Genomic DNA, 25,286 nt, shown 5'->3' with positions numbered 1-25,286 from the left:
AAGTGTTTGTTTCTGCCCAACTGCTTCTTAACAGTATTATTTCCCCTAATAGGCACATTATTTGTCTTATACTGTAAAACTCTTATGATTGTTATTAATACTAAAAGTATATTAGTAAGGAATTATGGGATACATCTCTGTTGACTGAGATGTATTGTTGATCAACACTAGAAATAAAGCTTTTGTCCCAGATTCCCGTGATGCCTATCGACTTGTTTGGACCCATGCAGTTCATTTGGTGACCATCAAAATAGGATGTCTAGGACCTAAGTTAGCAAACCTCTACTTTTCTGCGAAGCAATACTTTAGTGAGTGTGGTCTCTTAAAAATGTGTCAGATGAGTTTCATTATGTGTTTCCACCATGAAAGGAGTACCTGTATTGTTTGGTTGTAGGTTTCAACAGTTAAAAATAAACTTTTTTTCCGACTATTTCTTTTCACAGGCTTGCCAGATCCTTTTGCCAAAGTGGTGGTGGACGGCTCAGGACAATGCCACTCAACAGATACTGTGAGAAATACGTTGGACCCCAAATGGAACCAACATTATGATTTGTAGGTTAACAAAACCTTCATGAGCAGTGTGCTGCAGTGTGCCATTTATGTGTCATTAAGAAACAAAAGTTTTTGTGTTCAAAGGTGAAAGGTACAATATAGTATTGCTGTAACTGAACTACAGAACAGCATACTGGTTTTGCTGTTTTGCACATCTCTGTGTGGAACTAATATATTAAGTGTTCCAAAAATGTAGATTTATTCATGTTTTTACTGCGTGAAAAGACACATCTTTAAATCCTTGGAGATGTCTACAGAACATCTTGTAGAGTAAGAGTTCAGACCTTCCATATATCAGGCCTTTCTGAGACCTATGTACAGTATATGGGCTATATGAGAGAAAATGTGTGAGTTGTTTCCTACCAACACAACTCACACATACAGTATATCTCAGACCATAGATCAAAGCACTAGCTTTGATCTATGGTCTGAGATATTTTCTATCCTGAGATATTTTTGCACATATCTCAGGAACCAGATAAAATAGAAAGACAAAACAAAAAGGCATTATATTCAGGGAAGCAAGGGGATGAAATTTAGATCACAACCTTGACCTTGAAAAATGAGGTCAATGTCACCCTTTTCACTTTTATACCTTTTTAGGTACACATCTCTGAAACCTCATGAGAAGAATGGCAGTGTAGCTTTGGAAAATGATTGTGACTAAGAGAGGGAGAATTCTTAATGGACAGTGGAGACATTATAAAAACATTTTATAAGCCCACTGTTTCCCAGCGTCTACTTGATTGTAATGGTACCTTGATCATTTTCCTCAGCCACAGATAAATCATGACTTTACTGGCACACTTAAATTTTCAGGCACCTTCAGGCAATGCTTTTTGTGCCCTGTCAGCATCAACGTCACTTCCACTTATCCTTTTACATAATTCTATACCCTATTCCTGATCCCCACTCTCTCATCGGGGCACTTCCTGCCAACGACCCCTGGCCTCCTTTGGTTCAGGAAATGGCTAACATGAAAGCAGAGTAGGCTTGGCAGATTGCCAGCCTGCCACACCCCCATCACCAGCCTGCTTAAGGCAGTTGTGTCGTTTCCCACATGAAGTTTATCCTGCAAGGGATCTTCATGCCTTTTTTTGGTTTTGGTAGTTTTGTGCTCATATCTGTAAAAAAACATAAAAATATGCACACAAAGAGCCAGTCATTTATTAGCCGGTCACATGGAGGTGTTGTCATGGTTACCTCACTACCTACAATGATATATCAGAGAAGACATTTAATGGCAAAAAGCTCCAAGGTGGTGCCTTGCCCATTAACTTATTAATCTCATAACTGCCAGAAAATCACATGAGAGATTTTAAATTATCGCATTTCAACCTTCTCAGAGAGTCATTTGAGTTACACAAGTGCACATAGGCGAGGGAGCTAAGCTAAAAGCTAATGTTTTGTGAATCTCTGTTCTGAAATTGTAAAAAAAAAGTCAAAGTTTAGGGTTTTAGTGTGAACAACTTCACCATTTTGAAATGCTCATCTCCATTCTAAAACTACCCAAGAGTTTCTAACTCCTCAACATCAAGCCCATATGTTTGATATGTGTAGTAGGGAAACCCCACTCTTGTGATATTCATGCAGTGACTACAAGGTGTGTGTGTGTGTGTGTGTGTGTGTGTGTGTGTGTGTGTGTGTGTGTGTGTGTGTGTGTGTGTGTGTTTGAATGTTGAACTCTGTTTTCTGTCTGGATCTCAGACAGTCGGTGTGCAGATCATGGGGACTTCCTGTGTTTTCATTCTTCAACCACGACTAGACTGGCCACAACTGTGCTAAATCTGCACAAACACAAGCTCAGCCACACACACACTTACTGTAAAATCAGCCAATCTGACTGCATGCTGAAACTTTGCACCATGTATTGCAGTCGGTAGTCGGAAAAGTAACTGCAACAAAAGTTAAAATGTTTGTTCTTCTTCCATGTATTTTTCAGTTTTTTGTAAGTGTTGCTAATGAATTCATTTTTGTCATTACATTGTTCTTATAACTGGCACAAATTACCCCAAACCATGTTTTATTGAGCCATTTAAGATTAGATACATGTTGTCATTGACCTGTATTGTTTGCTCACTTCCTCTATCAGATATATTGGAAAGGCAGACTCAATCACCATCAGTGTATGGAACCACAAGAAGATACACAAAAAACAAGGTGCAGGTTTCCTTGGCTGTGTTCGCCTTCTGTCCAACACCATCAACAGACTCAAAGACACTGGCTGTGAGTATCCATTATATGTAATCAAGATTTGTACAGCTTAACAGTTGTGAACAAGGGTTCACTTGAGTTTGGTCTGCTCAAAGCAGTACCTGAAGAGGTTGCTTAGTAGTCAACTATGTGAAACAGACAGGTTTTCCGTCACTGAATTTGAATGATAAATATACCCATCATATTGTCAACAGTCTCTTGCCTATTTTCACCACATATTATCTTTGATTGGGTTTTTCCTTTTGTGCCCCTTTTATTTCACACATGGATGCACACATATTTGTATTTTCTTTTCTTTACGCCTGTTTGGAGATATGTACACGTGTGTATGTATATTTACACACACATGTATGTTGACAGGTTTTGGAGATACAGTCAGAGGCCAGACTGAGATGGTTTGGACATGTCCAGAGGAGAGATAGTGAATATATTGGTAGAAGGATGCTGAGTTTTGAACTGCCAGGCAGGAGGCCTAGAGGAAGTCCAAAGAGGAGGTTTATGGATGTAGTGAAAGAGGACATGAAGGTAGTTGGTGTGAGAGAAGAGGATGCAGAAGACAGGATTAGATGGAGGACACTGATTGGCTGTGGCGACCCCTGAAGGGAAAAGCAAAGGAAAAGGAAAAGAAGAGAAGATGTATGTTGACAACACCAAAATTGTGGACTGCAAACTTTCCTTGTGCTTGTTTTTTTTTTTTTTTTTTTTGCTGCAGCAGGTTTAATAAGTCTCTAACCTTCTGTTACATGTGTTGCTCTTTCATAAGCTGGCCTACACATATCAAAAAATATTGCCTGTAAACATCTTGTAGCTTAGAATAAAGGTCACAAGCTATTTTACATTTGTAGTGTGATTTTTTGTTTGGTTTTTTCAAGGAAGTAAATAGCTTTTTTGGTTGGAAGCATTCACCTGCTTTCATGCAGATGTTTGATACAATGCAAAAAGAAGGAAAAGGCTGCATGTTTGGAATAGTAGTTTGAAAAACTTTGGTTACGCAGAAGGTTTCTCTTACGAATATAAATACATAGAAAGTAACAGCAACAGTTTTGCACAGAGATATTCTCAAGATGGTTGGTTTTTCAACTGGGCTTCACACTGCTGTCCCAAAGTTCTGCATCTTGATTTCTAACTAACTGAGACTTGGTTTTTCTTTGCAGTCCTCATGCTTGTTAGCCTTGCCTGGCTTGTTGGCAGTTCCTCTACTGCCTGAACTGAGACAGTCATGCAGCAAAACCACATACTGGTTTTTCCTTTTTTTAAAACATGGCATTTTAGATATTTCCATGCATCCATTCGGTTCAGTCAGTCACTCCCCGCAAGCTTTTTCAGAGTTATTTTAATAAAAGTGTAATTTCTTGGATGTTTTTTCAACAAAATTTCACATTTGAAAACGCCAGTGACTACAAATAAATTGTATTGTGACTTGCCAAGATTTAAAATCGCTGATGCCAACTCCTGTCAGGATAAATGCATCACTAAAGGATTGAGAGTAGTTTGTACAGGTTGACAGATTTAGGTTTTAGAATTGTGGTGTCAATGTCACATGACATTTTAATAATTTGTTTAATAATAACAAATTAAAATCAAATTTGACATTTTAATACTCTTGTTTCTTTTAATGGTTTTGTCTGCCTAGGTATGTGAACTCTTTGTCTTGTAAGTAGAAAAATCTGTTTCTGCTAAATAAATGCCCAGAAAAGTAAAGTATCAAAAAATACGTTTTAGCCCACCTTATCAGGAGCATTTAAAACTTTTGTATTGCCATAAAGTAGAATTAAGTAGAAAACACTAGTGTTGGGCACACAAAATCATCAGCTCTTTTTGTCTCTGTAGAAAACAGCAGTAAACAAGGAAATGATTTCTTGTTAGACAATTACGGTTTTGGCGTGATCTATATTTTGCCAAAATAAAATTTGACAGTGTTTTATTTCATTGTATTGTCCTTCTGGTTGAATTTTGCCTCATTCAATGAATTTTAAGATACTTGAGCTTTTAAAGAACTTATCATTTCCTCATAGGTAGTTTGTTTGAGCATTGCATATTTGCCAATGCGCGACGGCTCCTACTAACATCTTTTGAATGGCATAAGGGGAGGGGTGGATCCCAACATTCTTTTGCAGCAGCCACACTGACTATCTTGTCTGCAGATGTCTGACTGCAGATATTTTTGCTTTAATCAGCCAATGAAACAGCTCCCTGCTGATGTTGATTATCTCATAATGCCAGAAATCAGCCTGAGCCAAAGGACCAATGTTTGTCCACAGCTTTAAGAAATAGTTTTCGATAGGCTCTAGTCCAGGGGGTCAAACTCATTTTCACTGAGGGCCACATCAGTATCACAGCTGTCCTCAAAGGGCCAGATGTAATTAATAAATGTAACTAAATGTAACTCAATGTAATGCAAAATAAATGCAACTACTCCTTAATGTTAAGTAACTCTGGATTTATTACTTATTCAATTCATGACAGTTGCACAGAAAAAAAGTTTGTTTGTTTCTGTGTTATAACATAAATTCTTTTGATTTGTCAGGTTATTAAACCCACAAAACTCCATCAATCACAGACCAAACTATCCAATGAATAAAGAAAAATAACATCAAACTAAGTTAGGACGTTAACGTTGTTCAAAACGTTTTTGTCAAAGTTAAAATAGGCTCAATTACTGCATTGTGGGATATGTAGTTTTTATTCAGAGCAGACTTTTCTTTTTTTTAATCTAATTATTTTTAGACACTCTGATCTTTTATGCTCTCACGGGCCACATAGAATGATGTACAGGGTTACATTTGGCCCCGGGCCTTGAGTTTGACACATGTGCTCTAGACCATCCAGTTACTGCATGGCAAAAATAAGGAAATTATACTTCATCACAGGAAGTGGACAGGGAAACATGACACTGGCACTCATGTTATCCCTTTTGTCCTTTGTGCAGCAGTAACATAAACAGCGTCCCTCATACATGTACTATACACAGAAACAAATACAAGAACACAGACATTTTAGAATTGCTGCCTTGGTTTGGAAGTAATTGTGATACACATAGCTCAGTCACTTCATCATCCAATACAAACACAAGTACTACAAAACAGTCTGACTTGTTTACACACACACACAAACACACACACACACACACACACACACACACACACACACCAAGGTGGTAATACAGCAGTATTGTCTAGTTTCCTAGAAGTCCATCTGTCTGTGCACTGAGCTTCACTTCCTGTATTATGGCAGGCACATAGTTTAAGTTCACACATTTTCGAACATACAAACTCAGCACACCTCTTTTAAATGAATTTACTGATTACATGTGTCTGTCCACCTCAGTTTGAACATGTAGTTTGACCGTTTCTAGTGTTTTAACAGCAAATTATATAAAGTAGTTGTTATATTTCTTTTATGCTCTCAGACATGAAAACTTGTAAATAGAGACCGATATCAAGAACCAATCTAATCAAGAATTAATCTACATTGAAGAGACTCAGATCATGCACATCCACTTTTAACACATAGTTTGATTATTACATGTAATTTTCCTCAATTTGAGGAACTGAGTTGTGCGGTGAGGGCTTGTGGTTAAAGGTCTGTAAACATTCTTTCTCTCCGTTTCACTCTTCTTATTTAAGAGAAAAATCTGCTTACTATTCCAGCCATGTAAGGCTTAGACCATTGCTGTTTAGTCTGGACACATATCCGGAACAGATGCACGCACACACACACGAACAAACACACGTGCACACACGCACGCGCGCACACACACACTATGAGAGAAACTACACTTGTAGATTAGTCACTGATTATGAGAACCACATGTTCTTTTTGTCAAGCAAAAACATTGCAGCAGCAAAACATCAGAGCATTGCATGTTTGAGTTTATTTATCGTACTTAACATTGTCCATCCTGTGCTATGGTATACGTGATATTTTGTGAATGTACACATTGCTGTGTTCATGAAAAAACAATATATTGTGCAGTCCTGTATGGTGTTCTACAGACCTGATTAGTCTGTCTTCAACTTATGAACATTCGGAGATACGAACAAGCGAGTCCCGCCATATTTTGTACCTTGGATACTTTACAGTTTATCACAGATGATGAAAAAAAGGCTATTGATGGTATTGGTGACAATCTTTTTTTGTGCCAGCTCGGCCTCTCACCGACAATAACTTGTCCTCATTCTCTTCATTGGCTACATGCTCCACAGTATTTTATTTTATTAAGTGTTGTTTTTATGTCCTGTTATTGCATCTGGTAAGTCTTAGGGAATAGTACTTTTGTATTTAGAGTAGTAATGACATTTAAGTAACCCCAAATGGCAATTTTAGATTGAAATTTAATATTCATTGTATTTTGGTCCACTGTGCATTGACGTAAGCCTTCCTGGATAATTTTTCAGGGTCTTAATGAGACATCTCACATCTGTGGCTACCTGTATGTTTTCATATTCTGCAATCAGTTAATGGAAATGCAAGAAGTTATTCATCCTTTTAGCACCTGGATCATTTCATGGATGTAAATGTGGCAGGTACTGAACCAATGTGTTTTGTTTGTTTTTGCCCCTGCAGATCAGAGACTGGATCTGAACAAACTTGGTCCCAATGACAACGATAGCGTCAGAGGTCAAATAGTTGGTAAGAACCCAAAGTTATTAATACACAATTTCGATCTTGTTACTTTACATTGGAATTAAAAAAACAACAACTATGTTTCTATGATCGGACAAATCAAGCAAAACATACACTCCATACAGTGGGGAGTACAAGTATTCGATGCACTCTGATTTGCAGGTTTTTGCAAGGAATTCTAATGAATATGCAAAACAAAGGTTGCTCAAATAGTTGCATGATGGTGACAGGCCAAGAGGGGTATACGAAGAAAAAAAAATCAAATTGATCAACAGCATCTCTTGTCTTTGTTTATGTGAAGTAAGTCTTCAGTCCAGAGATCGCATTGGGACAGGAGGACCAGTGGTCGATTGCAGTCGTCTGTTTGACAACGACTTACCTGATGGGTCAGTATTATAATAGTTCTCCCTTTAAAAAAGAGGCTACCGCATTTTTACACACTGCTTTTGTTTAAAGGTTTTCTTTTTCTTGAGCTGCTGAAATCACGCCATTAAAGACAAAATATATTTGAAATAGTCTTCAGCGTGGACGTCTTCAGGAAGCTAGTTAAACTTTCTTTTAAATATCTACAGTATATAGTATATAGTATTTAGAAGAATCCTTCTTGAAGCTATAAAGAGGTACATTTACAAGGCTGTATGTTTAGTGATGACATTTGTGCCATTAGTACACAATACAGTAATCGTTACTCGCGGTTAATGTGTCCCAGGACTAGCCGTATTAAACAAAATTCTGCAGTATAGTGACAAACTATTTGATTATTTACGGGAATATATATTGATGTTAAACCACCTTATATATGTATTACCTTTTTCCACACTTGTATTGACTGTTTAAAACACTTTTGTATTAAAGAACAGTGTTTCTTTAATTCCACTGTATAGCACTACGTTTAGTGAGTCTTGGAATGCAGCGCACTTCCGGATGATGTCAGCCAATAGCATGCACGTACAGTATCACGTGACTACCTACTAAAAATCTGCGATGTAGTGAAGCCGTACATTTTAAAGCGCCAGTAAGTGAGGGATTACTAGACAACGTGGGTAGTGCTGCGAGATAGGCGTGTTTACAGAGATGTTGAAGATGAACAAAAACGTATTAGTTTGTATCTAACCTGTTGGTTTCTCTCTTCAGCTGGGAAGAGAGGAGGACAGCCTCTGGAAGGATACAGTACCTTAACCACACCACCCGTTCTACACAGTGGGAGAGACCTACCAGGTACATCTACACACTTAGAATACCGGTCCGCAACACCAGCCTGCTTTCCTCAGCTGGGTTTCACCAGAGGGGCTGATCATTATAATGGGATGCTATTGATGTCATAGTATTGATTGCAATTTGAAATTGTAATTAGTAATTAACAATCTGATCAACTTTTGTCTCACAATCCTCTCTACTCATATTACAGCATCTCCGTGAGGTCTGTCAGCGCAAAGCTACCCCATAATACATATGTAGCACGTTGACAGTCTAGAAACCAGATGTTAAAATACCAAAAGAACTTTGTCATGTATTGGTTGGCTTTGGAATCGGTATCATTTGGATTTTATTGTAGCAGGCGTAGCCGGTGGTTTCAAGTAAGCTGTTGTAATTCTGCTGCCATTCTCAATGATGTCTTTGTACCAACCAAAGTTTTGGAGCCCAACTTATATCACCAAGTACAGAGGGTTTCTAAGGACCCCTCTGTACTTGGAGCTACATGTCTGTCTACCATCCATTCTTTACAGAACAGGCTGGTTGATTTTATCCTTCCAAATTCAGGTTTCCCAATAATAACCTTGAAATGAAATAATCCGGAGTCTTTAATTCAATTCATCAAATGTCATGCTGATGTCATGCACAACAAATGAGACAAACACTCTGTTGAACCTGACAATAATGTTCTATTGGTAATGACTACATTTCTGTCAAGTCATTCACCACATCACACACACACACACACACACACACACACACACACACACACACACACACACACACACACACACACACACACACGCTTCAGTAGACTCGCCAGCCAGTCGCGCAGCCAGAGTTTACTTGGCCTCTGTCCTGCAGGAACAAGTGCCGCCTTCCTACTTGGCCCATATCAGTGGATCCATTAAGAGAGCTACCCAACATAAAGCTGGGTCTTGTTCATTAAATGGCAAACTTTGCAGTGTGGTCCATGAGTTACTTGTGAGAGGACAAACTGTAGTTATAGATGGTGAAAAAAAAAACCCTCAAAAAACAAAAAGAGTTTGAAATAACTTGAAGAAAAGAACCAAGGAAAACAGAGTGAGACATAAGCCACTGGTGAGAAGGGAGAAAGAGGAAACGAGAGGGAGGAAGGCTGCATGAACTGGGGAAGGGGTGTTTTGTTGGTTGACAGACAAGGGACCAAGGTTTAAGATAACAAGGCGTCAGTAACTGCTGTTGCCAGACAGTCATCAGACATGCTAAACAGAGAGATACAGTAAATGTCAGTCTGCCAACTGTCTCTGTTTGTGTCTGCATATGAGATATCTGTTGATAATTTCTGCTGTTTCATAGCAGTCAAACACACAAAACAATCTACTGGAGGATGTTTTGTCTGCTTGTATGAAAGCCATGATTCTGTGTGTCAATCTAATCTTGACCATAACCGTAAAACATTACGGTTCATGATGACAAAATGACAAAAGATATTGGCTAAAAGTGAACATAATTGTGTGTATATGTGTGGACATCACAAGAAAAAATAATATGGCTACACTTTATCACAGTCGTATGCACTCAATCCCTCTCTGTAAACCTCAGAATGAAAACACGTGCATTATTCAGCTCACAGTAGCATTTGTCTGACAAAATGCTATTTAAAAACTATTACTGTGTTTATGGTTTGTTTTAAAAATATCTGTATATCTGATATTAAAAGTTATACTTGAAAATCTGACAGAACTTGAGTTTACACCCAAATTTCTTCATATAAAAACATGTTCATAAAAATATTTATATAGAAAGATATAGATAGACATATATAGATAACTTTTTTCCTCTCTCCCAGGCCAGCAACGGAGTACTCAAGCCCAGGGCGTCCGTTGAGCTGTGTGGTAGATGAGAACACACCAGTTATGACTCCCGTGAATGGGGCTGAGGCCAGCGGCCCACCGGGTGGCCAACAGGTCCAGGAGAGGCGGGTTCGGTCACAGCGACATCGTAACTACATGAGTCGAACACACCTACACACGCCGCCTGACCTACCGGAGGGTTACGGTGAGAAAAACTTGTGGATTAAGATTTTTTTGTGCATAACAAGAGTAAAGCAGGATTAGGAGAAAGAACCAAGGATTAGGGTGTGTAACATTCAAGTCACAACATTGGGAACTGTCTCAAAACCAAAAGTGGAACAATCAACCAAGGTTATTGACTTGCTAATTGTTTCCCAGGCCTTTTTTCTATTTTTGGGCTGTAAAGGAATGCAATTCATAACTATAAACACTGTTTCAACATATAATAACGCCCAAATAATCTCATTCGGATGTCTTCCCATACTAGATGTATTTGGTTGCGCAACATTGCCACTCTTGTTTACAGCTAATATTTACTTATTATTATATGTTACAGTGAGAGAATTGTGTAAATGTCCAGACTGTTAGTGGTAGAGATGCACGTACTTGCATGTTCGAATGTCTGCTGCATTCATGCTGCATAACATGACACAACACACTTTATTCACTTAGATCAAAAAGACAAGCTCAGGTGAAGCACTGGTGCATAAAACATAATATCCAGGTTTGGAAATGAAAGACATAATGAGTTGCTCTTGGATTTTTATTCATTAACCTGATCAGTAGTAGATGTTTCTTTGAGTGAATAGAATGAAGTTACTCTTCATACTCGCTTCCCTCTCTGCTCCTGTCCTTGAATGCTTCCCAGTGTTCTTGACTGTCAGTAGATGGCTGTGCATCAAATAAAAAGTGAGAAAGCAAGATATTCATTTCTTGATGTTTGGTGATAGATGGCACTTTTACAAAAATGTTGTTACGTCCCTCTTCAAAGCAGTGATGTAATGTAATTGTCAGCCTTCGTGTGTTTGTCCGTCCATTGGTCCGTCCATTAGTCCACCAAATATCTTCACAACCGTTGCAGATAGAAAGATGAAACAAAAAAGACATTACTCGGGCAGCGAAGGGGATGAAAATGAGATGACTTTGAGAAAAAATTTCAACTTTTTTTACATTCAGGAACCGGATTAGATAGAAAGACGAGGGAGAAGACCAGTGTGAGTTAGACCATAGATCAAGGCTTAGTGCTTCGATCTATAAAAGTAGGTCAGAGCACTAGCTTTGATCTTTGACCTATGCAAGTAAAATTTTGAATTCAGGGGTGTCGCGTGATGTTGCAGTCTGTGACTGTTCTTGGTTCTAGTTTGTTCTGTAATTCTTTGAGGCATGTAGAAGCATTTGGACAGTAATGCAAAAGTTATGCAAGTGTATTTTCCAACATCAGTTATTTTTATTTAATTTTTTGTGGATAAGTGCACTTTTTTTACAGTCAGCCACAGTTCAACTCACAGTAAGTACCCACAGAGTCTGCAAAAGAAATTATTCTCAAGTATGCGCTGTATACCAGCAATTCTCAATGGCATTATTGGACCTGTTCCCTTTTGAAATGTCCTGCTGTGTCCGCTGAAACAGGCTGAGGTCGAACAAAGTGAGTCACTGATGCCCAAAGGTTCATGAAGTTTCTTCCTCAGTTGAACCCTCTGAACTAGTGGCTGGGTGTGGTGAGAATGCACGAGAGAAGGAAAAGAGTGAGTGTGTGCAGGGAAATAGGAGACGGAGAGCTTGGTAGGAAATTCGTTTTGCCAGTAGGAAGTTGAGGGTGGGGGGTAGTGATGGATTAGGGGGTCAGTATACACACATTAACACCACAACCCTGCAGCAAGCAGACTTTGTGCCAACATTCACACACTTTCTCCATTCATCCTTGAGCTGGATGGAAGCAACTATTCAACCACCCAATGAGGAACAATTATTTTGTGATTTCTTTTTGGCATTCTCAGTTCTCTTGTTTGTTTTCGTTAAATGATATTAGTGGGTTTTTCAAAGAGTAAAAACATTTTCCTTTCCATTTCTTTCGAGATTTTGACATTAATATGAAGGTATGACTTTCAGAGCTGTAAGGCATCTAGCGTCCCTCTAGGAACTCTGGAAAAATACTCATTGAAGTCTTTGATGAGTTTATACCATATTTTGTTGACTCAGTCTTCTTTGGATGAACTCACCGGAGACTGGGGAGGAACTAATAGACATTAGACATTGGCGTACACCTGAAGAGACTCTCAAAATGCAAAATCTCACAATACTGTACCTGTTTGAACTGATTAGGACTCAGAAGCTCGTTTTAGGGTTGTTTTCACCTCTGACGTTGATTTTAATGAATTGTCTCTGTTACAGAACAAAGAACAACTCAGCAAGGTCAGGTCTACTTCCTCCATACACAGACTGGAGTCAGCACCTGGCATGACCCCCGTGTGCCAAGGTAATTTTGTTCTATCTATATTTTCCAGATTTGCATCTTTCAAGCATTTTGTATTTGTTTTGATAGTTGTGGCGAAGAACTATTAAGAATAATTCCCTCCACTCATTGACATAAACAAGTCAAGTTAAAATGTCCCGTGCCTGCAGTATTTGAATCTTGATATCAAACCACACATTATCGTAAAACAGACTGGCGTAAACTGGCCTGAATTGGGCTGAGAAAAAAAAACTCTCTACGACCAGCGCTCTCATTGAATACATTTTGGTTCAAGTCAGATTTGGCCAAACTAATGACCCCCTGAGTCCCATGTTAATTTGGAAGAACATTTTTGGACTCATGCAGCACTGAACATGCCATCGGCCCGTGGTTCTGCATTCAGTCAGACTCTATAACCTAGAAGAGATTTCATACAGCGATTGGATTACATTTTTAGCTACACCTTGATGAAACTGCTGCTTGGAAATGAAACACATGCATTTAACATCCAGCTTACATCAGAAAACCAAGGGCCAGGACATTCTGAACAGAGCTCCTAAAGTGAGCCAGGATGTAGTGATGAGGCATGTGTTTTGGTCCCTGATTGGAGTGTCCTCACTTACACAAGGACAGAGTTCTCACATACACAGGCAGTCCCTCCTGAAAGCTCCATGTTTGTCCCAGATCAGAGCTTCAGAGTTGAGGTTTCTTCTGACAGGAATGTTGCTGGAAGAGAGAAGATGAGCCAAGAAATTACAGCAAGTACTTTGTCAGAAGGCTAACGGCAATGCTTGTTGACAGTCTTGGTTTTCCTGAGCGTTCTGGTCTTGTCCTCTAATTGACTGCGTTTGTGACCCTGCTGTTAAGAGAAATAGATACTACCTGGCATGTGAGTTTTCACACGTCATTATCCTGGCTAACTACATTCCACCACTGGTGAACCCTGAGACTACACGTGAGTCTATCTATACTACCACCTCAGCTCTTCAGACCCGGCACCCGGAGGCTCTGTTCATTATTTCAGGTGACTTCAATCATGTCACCTTAGACGCATCAGTTCCCACAATGGTCCAGTGTGTGAACTGCCCCAACTGGAAGAACAGGACAATTGATCAGTAATACACTAATGCCCTGGAGACATACACAGCCACCCCAGAGGAAAGCTCAGCAAGTACTGAGACTCTACTTGAGGGTGCGGGAGGTCTGGAGCGACATGAGGATCATCACTGGGTATGCCAAAGGGTGCTGTAGAGTTGGGGAGAAACGTGGAGCAAGCAGATGAACTGAACAGCTTTTTTTTTTTGGACCCCTTCATGACCTACGGATTGCTTTCTGGGCATCCCGTGTTCTCCCACTCCGGAGCACACTTGAGAACGCCCTGCCATTTCATCCATTTCACTCACTGGACCTCCGACATCATTGGATCCACCAGTATCCCCTATTAGTACCTCCACACACACTGTTAACGCAAGCCAGTTAACGTCAATGCTGAGGAGGATTTGTCCGAGGAAGTTTGGTTGTTTCCTCCTTGTACCTGTACCTGTTTTCTACCTTTTCTCCTGATACCTGTATTTATTGTAACTGCTGTGCTGTTTTGTGTGTAATCTTGTTGAATATATATGATTGATGAGAACAGACGGTACCTAGTTTCCTTTTGGGATTAACAAAGTACGATCTATCTCTCTACATAAAGCTTTATGTAAAGGTTCATTACAACCCATATTTTATAACATACACCAGAACTACCTTTTTATTTTATTTCAAAAAAATAAATACAACAGGTTATCAAAGTTAAACATTTGCTGTTTAATACATCAGATACATATGTGTCGAATCAAATATCTAGTAATACATAGAATGGTCAATATCCTGAAATACTTTAGAGGAGTAGTGATCAGTGGGTACATATTTGTATTGTAGAATGATATAAAATTAATATTACGTTTGTTGTAAACTGGTGTCTGTTTTGGTTTAGGGATCTAAGCAATGTGAATTGCGAGGAACTGGGACCACTGCCTCCAGGCTGGGAGATAAGAAACACAGCTACTGGCCGGGTCTACTTTGTTGACCACAACAATCGAACAACACAATTCACAGACCCGCGACTTTCCGCTAACCTGCATCTAGTTCTCAAGTAAGTGCCACTCATGTTATTTTATCAAGCATCAGTGAAAACAAGACATTTCGATGACTGCGTGGTTTTGATTTGTTGCCAATTATTTTTGTAATTTCTCTTTTACAGTGTGTTTTTCATCCCATATTTAAGCAGCAGTGTACTGACATACAACTCATCTTAAACTCTGTAATACAAGAGGTTTAATATGTCATTGCAGTTAAATTTGCATGTCCACTTGTGAAGATTATTGATAGTTCTTTTGTCTCTGAAAGATTCCCTCTAATGGAGGCAAAAACGAGCAGTAATTGCAGTGAAATGCCAACAACCAGAGTATCATGACTTAGAACTATTAACATAAAAAAGGATTCCCCTTATAAAAGGGAAAAAGGGATTTGTAATGAATCCACTAGCAATGAATATGTCTGCTGTAAGATAATCACTGGTCATCATGTTTGGTTTTTTTTCTTTGTTTTTGTGCTCATCTTGTCCTTTCTCCTGTTGGGTCTGTCTGTCCTCCTGAACCTCCTAACCGCCTCCTTCTGTCTTTCTCATTTACTTCCTCTGTTGGTATTTTGGGCGTCATTGCCGTTTTTTCTGCTTCCTCTCTGGTTTATTATTATTTTTCTCCTCTTTTTCTTGCTTGTCGTTAATGTTACGGTACTATGTAATGTACTTTTGTTTTTATACCCTGAATTGCTTTTGAATATGATCTGTCTGTCTTGTCTGGCTGTTTGTTTTTTTTTAATTCTCTGCTGACTTCAACGCTCCAATTCTTATACTCATCTCCGTTTCTCACATTTTCACTTTTTTTTGCCATTTTCTCCCACTTTCCCTTCACGTCCCGGTTTCACCACCAGTCCAAGTCCAAATGGTACGCGTGTGGCCACGGACAGCCAAAACACTGACCTCAGGTAACCCCCTCCCCCACACACACACACACACACAGTTGGGCAGGCATCTTGCATGCAGACAACAAACTGTAGACTGAGACAGGCTTGCTCTTGGTCAATGCAATGTGAAAAATGTAATTATCATACAAAGATTTAAGGTTTTTTTTATTCAATTACCCCAGCTGTCTGTGTAAACACTTCCAGACGCCACACACACACACACACCCACACACACACACACACACACACACACACACACACACACACACACACACACACACACACACAAAATCACTCTATTATTCCAAAAAAACTTGGCCATGATACTTTTCCATAGGGAAATGTCCAGGATGCGTGTATTTATGTAAATAGAGTACTTGTATCACCTTCATTGTGGTTAATATTTATATGAACACCATTTGTGTCCAACGCGTACATCCGTGCTGTCCTTATCACTAAAGATTAGCTCCTGGCAGCAAAGCAAACAGTGGCCTGGGGGAAGCTGACCCCCCCCCTGGAAAATAATGCTAAACATGTGTTAGCACAGCCATTAGTTTTGCACCAACTCTAATTCTCTCAGAGTACACGTAAAAATACATCTTCAAAAAACTGTGACAGTGTTTGTGAATTATGACCCAATATTATGATAAACTTTTCACTGGTGCATCACTGGCGACGCATCTCTGGTGTCCCCACCGCTCGCTAATACAGTAGTAAGCTGTGATAGGCTCCAGCACACTTGGGAGACAATTCCGATCGTCTCCTCTTCAAGAAGACGAATGGGTGATGTCACTGGCTCTGTTTCAGCTATTTTTGTTGACTAGGAGCTTCCTGTGATTTTGCCTACCAACGTGTGAGGCTGGAGTCTTTAGGAGATGGAAAATAAAGACATGTAGAAATGAATCCCCATTACTTTTTTTCCCTCTTACATATTTTGGAAATCAGCATCATTTGGACAAATAGTATCCATATGTGTCAGAGCAGCCACTGGTTTTGAGTTCAGGTTCAGGTATGTTAGCCAGTAGACATCATCAACATCTTGTCCGAGTCCCTATTAGGAGATATTTGAGGGAGTCAAGGCCTTGAAAAGATCAATATTAACAAGTTCTAACTTCGAGTACTTTTCTCTGATACTGATGAATAAAAACAAAATTTACGTGATCTCTCTATACAGTTCCTGTCACAGCGGATCTTCTTTGCCTTGATTAACATCTGCCAAAGTGTTGGTGTAGATTTTCATTCATTCAAGTTGTGGTAATCCTACAATTAAGTTTAATCATAGAATTTGGATGTAAATGATGTCTTTTCAAATTCTGAAGAAATTCTTTAGTTGTCTCCATTTTCAGTTGCTGAGAAGAGGAGAGTAATGCAGATTTTTTTGTGAACTGTTTTGTTCAGCCAAATTTCTATCTGTATGGAGTCAAGTAAAAAGACTGGATTTTTAGTTTTTTGAGTAATTCGGGGTAAATTTCTTGAGTTGGATGCACTAATCGAGCCAAGGAGCTACAAAACAAACTACAGTACTTGTTATCTATCATCTGCCTCCCCCCCGCCATCCTCCACCAATTGTTAAAGTTATCAGTCTTGCTGCTGGCTCACTGTCAGGATGTCTGTGTTTTATCAACACCAGGATTTAAGAATATTTGACAAAACACACACATGCACACAAGAAAAAGACAGATAGTTAGACACCATGATCCTGCACCACTACATGAACCAGTTTCCATTTAAGGTGAAAAATCCTCTTTGAGTGCAAATTTTTTTCTTCTAAAGGAATCTGGCCAGAAAAGTAACAAACATTAACAAACAAAAACAACCTCTCGCGATGCATTAGTGGTGTGCTGATCGATCCAAATATCGTAATATCGATACCAAGTCTGTGTCAGTATCAGATTGAGACTAGCCTGGTGAGATTGAGTCTTTACTTGAAGTTCCAGTCTTGTTTGCTCCCTTTTGTGTTTACATTTTTCAAACAAATAAGTTAAAAAAATAAGAAACTTGCCGGCTCAGGTTCTTCATCACACGCACAGACAAAATACAACAGAAGAATGGCAAAGAGGAAGATGAGTCCCGTGTGGCTTTTCAAGCCAAAACAGTAGAATATGGGATATGTGGAAACACTACCAACTTACATCATTTTGTATCTAAAAATTCATTCAAAGACTTTGGAAGGGCTGCTTCATCCCCACCTGCAGCCTCACAGCAGCATCAGACAACTGGCACCGATGCTGTAATTAATTGTGTAGGTACCCTAGGATCAGGATCCACTACTTTGGTGGAAAAACAATGAACAAACATTCCTGTCCATGAGACAACCTTCCAAAAAAATACCTGGCAGTGTTTTCAAAATCACTGCCAGCTGAGAGGATTTTTTTTTCAAAAGCAGGGCAGTGAGTCACAGAGGAAGTGCAATAAAAGCAAAAAATGTTCATATGAACAAAAACCTGTAACTAAAACCTTTGCTCTGCACAGACTAACGAAAGGCTTTGGGAATTTGTTCAGTTTTGGGGTTGTTGTTGTTGTTGTTGTTTTCAAATTTATTACATGGAATTAAAATAATGACTTACGAACAATTCAACTTACGAACAATTCAACTTACGAACAACCTCTTGGAACCAATTGTTTGTAGGTTGAGGACTACCTGTGCATCATATTCTGCAGGCTCGTGTGAAAGAGCAGAGCAGCAGCCGACAATCAGACCAGATGGGCTCATAAAGGGCTCTTTGATTCTCCCGGCTTGGAGGGGGGGGGGATACTCTGGGTGTGTTTGGGTGGCGGTTCATGTGGTTTAACACCAACACACCTACTCAACTCTAATTTCAGCCCACCTCTGCCAGCTGCTGTGGAATAAAGAGAAAGTACTTTCTCTTATACGCATACATGGGGCCTCTGGCGCCCCCAGTACACGGTTCCTCCGTCCCCCAGTGTGCCTCTGTGTAAGCACAGAAAAAGACTGGAGACTTATCATGACTCTGCAAGTTCAGCTGCAGGTGACCATGTTCTGGAAAATGTTATATCCTTCATTTCTCCTGTTGGATAATATTTTTCCCTGCGCTCCTTCCACCCTGATATAACCGTAGTAAAATTCTCTGAGTCTCACAAAGAATTTCAAAGTTTAAAGGGTATTTCATCCAATCTGTCACATCAGTGGGAACCTTTTTGGCCCTGGCCGTTTGTTGTACGTGTGTTTGTCGTGAAACATGCCGAGCTTGTCCTGTTTTGAAATCAGAGATGATGAACCAATGTCGAAGCATCTTTAATTACACTTTGTCTTCGGGAGAAGAAAAAAATCCTGCTGAAATGACATTTTATTACGTGGTTTTTTGGAACTCCCAGCCAAGAGCAGATCACTGTCTTTTTGTTTAAGAGCATCTTTTCTTCTCCTCATCCTTCCTACATGGATTTTTAGGACTGCTCCTTTGTGGTCTTACTCTTTCTTTGACATGCTAGAAGCATGATTGCCTGCTAATAAAGTATCACGTGTCAAGGTCTCTGATTGGCCAGCAGCAGCCCTGACACTCCACTCCCAGCTGAAGAGTAGCTTCTTTTAAAGAAGACCTCTGCTCAGCATCTCTACAGGTCAGCGAGGGCTACTGTCCTGCTGATGGAAGAGATGGATTATATTTTTCCCAGGCCCACCCAGGCATCCCACCACCGACCCCACAATGAGGGTTGGAGGAGGCCAGACATGGAACACCATGCCTCACCTTTTGCCAGCGCTGTATTTTATCAGCCTCTTGTTTTCTTATAAATATACAAACCACAAATGGCCATAGAGTTCAGAGAGGTTAATGCTTAAGTTCACTGCAACAGTTATTCTTCCCTGCTCACCCTCTTTTCCACAATTTAATTGTGCTGTCCTGAAATTTTAAAAAGGGGTTGCAGTTTAATCCAGCAAACACAAACTCAATGCAGTGGTTTTCATTGTTTTTTAAAAAAAAAAAAATCTTCCACCTTGAATTTTGAGGAAGAGTGGCTGGTCCTGGTAGTTTAGTTCCAGTTGGTGGTGTTAGTCGGGGATACCTACCAAGAAATAACCATAAGTGACATTTTGCCATGCTTTTGGGGGTGCCAGAGCTAGAGTTTTGATTTAAGGTTAAAGGGAGTTCTACTTGAGAAGCGCTGTCTGAAAGAGACAAATAAACCATCCAGCTGCCTCCAAAACTTTTCTAAATTCTCCTCCTTAGTGTATAATTGTCTTGCTGCTTGCTTGGGATTTATACGTCCCTCTTACATGTATGTGTGCTGGTGATGTTTACTGAACATCTGGACAAAAGCCCATCCTGTCCACAGGTCTGCTTCAGATTTACTGATGAGATCTGGGTTCTATTTGTGCTCGCTGAGGAACTGCTTGAGAGCTGTGAGACAGGTGGTGGCTACAGAGGGAATTTCTCACAGAATGTTGGTGGTTAGAGGATATTTGAGATGGAAGGGGAATCCCTACAGTATGTATCCCTCTATTTTTTATAACTCTGTTTCCTCCATTAGAGTCAAAGTACTGCAGAAGATAGATTACACCAAGCAGGAAATATTCCGGATCGTCTGCCACAGCTGCATTTACTTGAAGAAAAACATAAAGTTATCCGTGTAAATTGCATGTAAGATGTGTAACTGTTCTGTTTAAATTAGCAGGGAGTAATACTGACATGGCCCTTCTTTATCTCCCATCTGCTCATTCATATCTTGTTTTCTCTCTTGGACCATTCATCATCCATCTCCCCTTTGACCACGTATCCCTCCAGTCAACCAGCAGAGTTGAATGATCAAGATGTTCCTGGGGCTCCTCAGCAAACTCTGTCTCCAGCCCAGCTGCCCGAAGAGGCCGAGTGCCTGACTGTGCCCAAATACAAGAGAGACTTGGTGCAGAAGCTGAAAATCCTGCGGCAAGAACTTTCTCAGCAACAACCCCAGGCCGGCCACTGCCGCATCGAAGTCTGCCGTGAGGAGATATTTGAGGTAAGACACACAGGAACTAGAAAAAAAGCACAGTTGTAATGCACTCAAAAACTACAAGAAAAATACTGTAAGCTTAATTTATATTTATTAGGAACGTGTCCGTAAATTTTTATGAATTTCTCATCTGTGTTTATCGACAAATGATCTCGAAGAACACAGTGACATTGATGAACACGGTGCCCTTAAGAGGAATTTCTGATGTGGTTGATACCCTAAAAGGAAACATTACTCTTGTCTAAGAATATCCGAGCACAGCTGCAGACACAAGAACATAAGTAAAATAATAATAGTACTTACAATGCATTTGTATGATGTGTGTTAAAGTACTCGTTCATCATCTGACATGGAAAGCATCACGCTGTGCAAACCCTGAAAAAAATATCAGAATGCTTCCAAACCACATATCTTTGCATTTTAATGGCATTTTTTTCACTCCGTTTACGACGTGCACCAGAAAACGGGCCAGAGCCAGTACTCGGAACTACTTAATAGTTTCCAGGGAAAAGAGGAACAGACAGGCCCACAAAAAAAAATATCTGTTAATTTTCTTTTTCTCCTTTTTTCTCTTTCTCTCCAATTCATTTGTTCTACCAAAGCAGGGCATTCCTTCAAGATGATTTCAGCAGCTAAAGTGATGAAGGGGGGGGGGGGTTGAGGAAAGGGACTGAGGCAGCAGTGGCAATTATTCGTGGGCCAGACATAACTTCACAACTACAAGTTGAGCAATGAAAAATGTGACTTCATCCTCCTTCAATATGACAGCTGTGGAAAAGGGAAAGCGAAGTGTGAAAAGCAGCCCTGCAGGTCCGCTTGAGGTTTACATTCAGGAACCAGGGCTGCGATTTATCACGGCCCCGATGTCGTCATGGGAGGATGCACGTACTAACAGTCGCTTTAGTTTGATTTTAGTGTGATAACTGATTCTTGAGACACGCTGTTTCACTTAACTGGAGGAGGCATCTTATTTATAAGATGAAGGGACATTGATCTTTTATATCAATTATTATGTCTGTAATACTATAATAGTTATATTTTTGGTTTGACTTGTTTGATTGTAGGCTTAAGCGTTCCTGATGTGTGCAGTGTGTACATGAAAGAGAGCCCATACCGAGCCTCAGTATGTCAGCGTTCTCAGGCCCAGTCCAGCCTGAGCTGAGCTGCAGATGTCCGCTGCAGAAGTCGGGTCTTTTCTCATCCCTTGCCAGTAATAACTCTCTGCTGTAATCCTAGAGCTTCTGTGACATTGAAGCAACGTGTTTTCTTCTTGCTCGCAACATGCCGATCCTTGATCTGAAAGAAGAAATCCAAGTATATTTTTACTAAACACATCAATGCCTTCTTGTTAACTTTAATTGTTATATAATCAAAATATACGTCCACTGCTCACTCCAACTAAATTGTTGTGACACCGCACATGCAGCTGGACGGACCACACTGCTGTGGGTTATTTTTTCTGTCGAATGCAACAAGAATAACCTGAAGTTTTTCTAATTTTTTACATCCATCCAGTGTTGTCGTTCTGTGACATTAAAGTTGGTGTAAATGACTTTTACTCCACATGTTGCAGGAGTCGTACCGACAGGTGATGAAGATGCGTCCAAAGGATCTCTGGAAAAGACTGATGATCAAATTCAGAGGAGAAGAGGGACTTGATTATGGTGGAGTAGCAAGGTACTTAATCTAAACATTGAGTTTATATGGTCGTCTTTTTCCGTGGCTTTCAGTGCTCGCAAATATTTACGCTTGTTGAAGCATTATTTTGATTGCATAATCCCACGTTGTGTGTGTGTGTGTGTTAGGGAATGGTTGTACTTACTGTCCCATGAGATGCTCAACCCCTACTACGGCCTGTTCCAGTACTCCAGAGACGACATCTACACTCTACAGATTAACCCAGACTCTGCTGTCAACCCGGTATGAATCATTCATTTACTTTTTATAGTGTGCAGTTGAGACTTGGCTTGTTGACAGCCAAGTCAACTATAAAACTGATTTGATTGGAGGCGTCCATCCTCACACACCTGTTTGATGTGCAGGAGCACCTGTCGTACTTCCACTTTGTGGGTCGCATTATGGGAATGGCGGTGTTCCACGGTCATTACATCGACGGGGGCTTCACGCTGCCCTTCTACAAACAGCTGCTGGGCAAACCCATCACACTGGACGATATGGAGTCTGTCGACCCCGACCTGCACAACAGCCTTGTCTGGATCTTGTAAGGCTTTATAGTTATTAAATAATTTCATAATTATTTTAGAATGGTTCTCTTATTTTAGCCATGTAGCAGTTAGCAACTCTTACAGATGCTTTTACATCAGGCACCTCCTCAGAAAGCAGCTGATTTTAGTGGGCAGATATGTAGAGGAAATAACCAAGAAAGTCCTACATAACGTTTCTACACCCTCTAAGTCCCTTCAAGGTCCTAATATCTATACCGCCCCCTGCTGGCAACAAAGATATGACACTTGATATCAAGAAGAGCATTCTTGCAGTTTTGTTTTTTTTGTCTCTTGTGTGTTTTAGCACATTAGTTTAAAAAAATCATTTTTTAGAATACCAATACCGCTGTGACCTCATCATGATAGGAATCCCATGTCATAAAAATTGTATTTGCCTAGTCAGCTTTGATCATGTGAAGGTTAGACAATACAGTAATTCCTAAAACTAAATGAGAATGACAGTAAATTAAATTATTCTCATTTTTACAGTTTTTATAGTCGTGTTATTGTTCATGACTCTCGTGATGTTTTCAACTGCTTCATGTTTCCCCCCCTGACTTAAAAAAAATGAAATACTCTGAACAAAATGCAGAAATCCAAAGAATTTTTTTAGAAGACACACACACACACACACACACACACACACACACACACACACACACACACACACACACACACACACACACAAGGTATTTTGGTGATATCAGTTTTGTTTGCTTTCTGCTCTAATTGTGTATGCATTTGTGTGTGTAATTTGTGTACTTGAAAAATGTTTACAAAAGGCCAAATTCTAGCAGATTTCAAAATGAAAATTAGTGTAATTTTTTTTCGGGTTTTTTTGTTTTTGTTGTTGTTATTGTTGTTTTTTGGGATTTTTTTTTTAGTCTATGGGACATTCGTGTAGTTAACCACCTCTCTGTTACGTGAAATCCTTTTTTCAGGGGCAATGACATCACTGGTGTCCTGGATCACACTTTCTGTGTCGAGCACAATGCTTACGGAGAAATCATCCAACATGAGCTCAAACCCAACGGCAAGAGCATGCCTGTTTCAGAAGACACCAAGAAGGAATATGTCAGGTATGAGAGCAATGCTTGCAAATAAAGACAAGAATGTGACAACGTTCAAACGAAAGCAAGTTCACTTTAAGTTCGTGCAGTTATTGCACCCGAACCATTAGGTAGATCTTGCTGTGTTTCCTCCCCTTCATTATTCTCTCGTGTTCTCTACAGGTTGTACGTGAACTGGCGTTTCCTGCATGGCATCGAGGCTCAATTTCTGGCCCTACAGAAGGGCTTCAATGAGGTCATTCCTCAACACCTGCTCAAAACGTTTGACGAGAAAGAACTGGAGGTGAAAGAGACCCCATTCAAAATAAAAACAATCCTCTCACAGAGCAACGACACATACGTGCTTCATTTTTTGTTGCTGTTGCTGTTTGATGATATTTAGTGAACATATTTTCTCCCATCTTCCAGATCACACTAATTACTTTAGTTAACATATAAATTTCTGTGTACCTCTGAACCCTAGCTGATAGTATGCGGCCTCGGAAAGATCGACATCTCTGACTGGAAGTCCAACACCCGTCTAAAACACTGCACCCCCGACAGCAACATTGTCAAGTGGTTTTGGAAAGCAATAGAGTCATTTGACGAGGAGAGGAGGGCACGGCTACTGCAGTTTGTCACCGGCTCATCCAGAGTCCCGCTGCAAGGCTTCAAGGCTTTACAGGGTATTTATTGTGTGTGTGTGTGTGTGTGTGTGTGTGTGTGTGGTGTGTGTGGTGTGTGTGTGTGTGTGTGTGTGTGTGTGTGTGTGTGTGTATCTGTGTGTTAAACCATTCTTCTGCTGCAATGCTGAACCACTTTTGGGATTTGTTTTATTAACTAGCTTCCATTTCTCACTGCTATCAGTTGTCTTTTGATTTTTTTTAAAAGTAAATTCCAGAAGTGTGTCCTGGATCAGGGCGTGTCGTGAAACACAGGCTGTACGTCGGTATGGAGCTGAGTAGATTGAATGTCCCCTGATGGATCCTGTTTGTCTTGACTGCAGGTGCTGCAGGACCTAGACTCTTCACCATTCATCAAATCGATGCCAACACCAACAACCTGCCCAAAGCCCACACTTGGTATGCGATACACACACATTATATACACACTGTCTTCATCATGACAAAGGATGCCTTAGTTTTCCATCCGTCTGAGCTTCACTCCTGCAAACTCTCTCTTC

General features: G+C 40.0%; 1 protein-coding gene across 1 annotated transcript in view; it reads left to right on the top strand.

The window, feature by feature from the left end:
- The window catches only part of LOC137599973 (E3 ubiquitin-protein ligase SMURF2-like), a 44,653-nt gene that overhangs the window by 15,484 nt on the left and 3,883 nt on the right, over nucleotides 1–25,286 (top strand). Inside the window, exons 3-19 of the mRNA XM_068321265.1 lie at nucleotides 444–552; nucleotides 2,645–2,778; nucleotides 7,333–7,398; nucleotides 7,694–7,778; nucleotides 8,527–8,610; nucleotides 10,418–10,626; nucleotides 12,813–12,897; nucleotides 14,849–15,007; nucleotides 15,847–15,900; nucleotides 20,622–20,835; nucleotides 22,403–22,506; nucleotides 22,635–22,749; nucleotides 22,872–23,050; nucleotides 23,996–24,133; nucleotides 24,287–24,407; nucleotides 24,588–24,789; nucleotides 25,110–25,185. Of these exons, the coding sequence (XP_068177366.1) occupies nucleotides 444–552; nucleotides 2,645–2,778; nucleotides 7,333–7,398; nucleotides 7,694–7,778; nucleotides 8,527–8,610; nucleotides 10,418–10,626; nucleotides 12,813–12,897; nucleotides 14,849–15,007; nucleotides 15,847–15,900; nucleotides 20,622–20,835; nucleotides 22,403–22,506; nucleotides 22,635–22,749; nucleotides 22,872–23,050; nucleotides 23,996–24,133; nucleotides 24,287–24,407; nucleotides 24,588–24,789; nucleotides 25,110–25,185 (2,134 nt within the window). The remainder of the gene's footprint in view (nucleotides 1–443; nucleotides 553–2,644; nucleotides 2,779–7,332; nucleotides 7,399–7,693; nucleotides 7,779–8,526; nucleotides 8,611–10,417; nucleotides 10,627–12,812; nucleotides 12,898–14,848; nucleotides 15,008–15,846; nucleotides 15,901–20,621; nucleotides 20,836–22,402; nucleotides 22,507–22,634; nucleotides 22,750–22,871; nucleotides 23,051–23,995; nucleotides 24,134–24,286; nucleotides 24,408–24,587; nucleotides 24,790–25,109; nucleotides 25,186–25,286) is intronic.

Source organism: Antennarius striatus, chromosome 8 (assembly GCF_040054535.1).
Source record: "Antennarius striatus isolate MH-2024 chromosome 8, ASM4005453v1, whole genome shotgun sequence".
NCBI lineage: Eukaryota > Metazoa > Chordata > Actinopteri > Lophiiformes > Antennariidae > Antennarius > Antennarius striatus.
The sequence above is the reverse complement of the archived record's forward strand: the minus strand, read 5'-3'. Positions and strand labels throughout refer to the sequence as shown.